The 2,943-nt window shown below is 30.9% G+C and overlaps 1 protein-coding gene across 2 annotated transcripts in view; it reads right to left on the bottom strand.

The window, feature by feature from the left end:
* Nucleotides 1-1,837, bottom strand: part of LOC111405147 (N-terminal acetyltransferase A complex auxiliary subunit NAA15-like) — a 13,323-nt gene extending 11,486 nt beyond the window's left edge. The window contains exons 1-2 of one of the 2 annotated variants that reach the window (XM_023033904.1): nucleotides 1,587-1,837; nucleotides 739-817 (exon numbers count right to left, since the gene is read on the bottom strand). In XM_023033904.1, coding sequence (XP_022889672.1) covers nucleotides 739-817; nucleotides 1,587-1,637 — 130 coding nt within the window. In that variant the 5' untranslated portion in view covers nucleotides 1,638-1,837. The remainder of the gene's footprint in view (nucleotides 1-738; nucleotides 818-1,586) is intronic. The other variant, XM_023033905.1, reaches the window with a different exon arrangement.
* Between the last annotated feature and the right edge of the window lie 1,106 nt (nucleotides 1,838-2,943).

The following is a 2,943-nucleotide window of genomic DNA, read 5'->3' as shown; positions in this document are numbered from 1 at the left end:
GGGGGGGGGGGGGAGGAAAATACCATGCGAATGTATTTTACTTCATATATTTCATGCAACATATGTGCAATTTATTTTTCATGTTTTTATTGAGTATATTTTGAACATGCATTATACGTTATTCTAAAATACTTTATAAGTGATGTAAAAGTAATATTTTGTAGCAATTTGTTGAAGGATTTGATGAGTCTCGAATGAATTAAAGATTTCATAAAAATTAATTGTCAATACATAAATTTAAACACCTATTAAAATTTTTAGATACATGAATATGAATAAATTCATTTATAATAACTCTAGATTTATGTAATTCAAGATTCATCGAGTCAAAATTTATTGAATCTAGATTAATGTCAATGTTATTAATTGAAAATTAATAACACAAATTTCATAAATGACAATAATTATGTAGTGTTTATTACATATCGAAAAACGAAAAATAAGGTATAATTGAAATAATTGAATTACAGGGGGGGTTAAAATCGTCCAAAAAATGACTCTCCCCTACTTCCTAGAAGTTAAACAGACATAACTCCAATTTTAAACATTAAGCTTTCAAAGAAAGAGAAAGAATCTTAATCCCACGGCGAGAGGTCCAGGAATGTGAACCCCTGATTAGAAGATCAAAATTATGTTTCTTGTGTAAGCCAAAAGCTAAATAAGTGCATGTGTGATGTCTCATATATGCCACACTAAACAAAAAACCACATGATGATACCAGTTCATATTCCTTCATACCTCCATGATCAGGAAACTTCTTCAATATAGTATCAGCAGCTTTCAATCCCTTTTTATACTGTTTTGTCTCATATGATTTCTGTATAGATAAAGCAATAAAATTATTTGATAAACAAATCCAATATTCATTTTTTTCTGGCTGATAAACAAGAACTATAAAATTACTAACGAGAAGTTGTTCATTTCATTAATCTGATTGACTCTTGTTCTATAAATAGATACAACACAAGGTCAATGAGTTGGCTATTTATATGACTTCTCGAAGTCCAATTTAGAGCGTGCAGCAGACATTTGTGCTTAAAAAATAGTGAACCATCATCATGTCCTGAAATTATGTTCCTTCCTTTTCCTTTTCTCAGTCAAAACACCTAGGCTAATTTAGCATTTTTGGAACAACAGTGCACATAATGGCATGATTGGCATCATTGAAAAGCCATAAATTGCTTAAATTCAGTCCATGCAACCTTTTCTATAAAGGAGAAATATTTGTGCTTCTTAATTTGAAATAAAAGGAAATTGTACAAAATTATGTCTTTGGAAATCTAACAATGGGCGGTTGATTTCCATTTTCAACATAAACCGACATTCCTTTCTCACAGAAACAGAATCTTCCATCCCAATTGTACTAGAATTACTCTCAACGAGACTTACAATAGCATAAAAATTGCAGAGGATCATTAAGAAATACATGAAGCATGCTCGATTACAAAGAATTCCATAAAGAATAATAATAGGAAATAAACCAAAAAATAAATAAAATCTAATTCTTTCTACTGAATTCAAAATGGTAGAATTAAAATCGACGAGGGTTCAGTAAAATGTATAAGTGAAAATTCCGATAAACTTACAACAATAAGTTTAAAAAGGTTGGCCTCTTTCGGAGGAAGCGATGCGCCCATCGTAGATACTGCACAGGAGACGGTCGACAAATAGATAGGGAGAGAGACAGATGATTGGTTCGAAAGAGAGGGATGGACGGGAATTAGGGCGGCGACGGAGCGAGGCGGAACTTGGGGTGGCTTTTCTCAGCTGCAACCCTACTGACAGACAGAAAATAGAAGAAGGTGAACTTAACACGAGTCCAGTGCTTGCTACTGACGTTCTGTCGTCTTTCGGGTGTATCAAGTAAAATCGCCTTTCAACTTCATAAAACCTAATTCAAAAACGTGCATGTCCATCACGATTACGCTTTATTTTTGGGAATTTTTATTTTTATTTAATAATGTGTGCCATTTAACACTCCTCGGTTTGGATGGTTTTATATCAATTTCGAAATCAATTTCCATTCACACATTTTATTACATCCACAGCTTTTAACCCTACATTTCATTTGATTTGACCTTCCAAATCAAATTAGGTTTTTATTTGGTTTAGTTAAAAATATTGTTAAAAATTCAAGCTATAGTCAATAATTATTTTTAATCACACACTTTATTGTATTCACAATTTTTTAATCAAGTATTTCATCAATTTTTATCAAAATTCTATTTGAACCCCCTTTTTTGCCAAATGTATTTTCAGATAGTATTTTGATTGTCAATATATGATTAAAAATTAAGGAGATATTTACGTTTGAACATAATATTATTTTATTAAAAAATGTACAATTGAAAATAAGAGAAAGAAAAATAAATTTTGGAAGTAATGGGACCAAACAAAGGCTAAAACTATTTTTATAACAAAATCAGATAGATGTTAAATTAAGGGCCTGTTTGAGATACATTTTTCATTTCATAAAATGAGAAATGTAATCGTTGGTGCACATTCCTTAATTAAATTGTGAGATACAAGTCAACAATTGCGACTGTACGGGGGTCCACTAACAGTAGGAATTCTTCTACAAATGAGGAAATAATGTAGAACAAATAGGTGCTAAATCATTTTTTATAACCAGCGTCGCCATCAAACTTGATTAGTTCATCAACCATCTGAGGAGTGATGCCCATTGCTCTCGACTATATGCTAGGCATCCCATGGACGAAAAATATTGTTAATGAAATCAACACATGATAGAATCTCTTCAATAGCTATTTTTTTCTTTATCTCGCTTTGCTCTAATAGTAAGATCAAACCAAAAATTTACTAAATCGGGACATTGAAGAAAAGTAAACTTATATTCAATGAAGACAAAAATAAAATTTAAACTCTATTTGGCTCGACTAAAAATTTGATTAAAATTTAAAGTAAAGTTAACAATTAATTTCA

This window comes from Olea europaea, chromosome 12, assembly GCF_002742605.1.
Source record: "Olea europaea var. sylvestris chromosome 12, O_europaea_v1, whole genome shotgun sequence".
In the NCBI taxonomy this organism is placed as follows: Eukaryota; Viridiplantae; Streptophyta; class Magnoliopsida; order Lamiales; family Oleaceae; genus Olea; species Olea europaea.
This window is presented reverse-complemented; position numbering and strand designations above follow the sequence as displayed.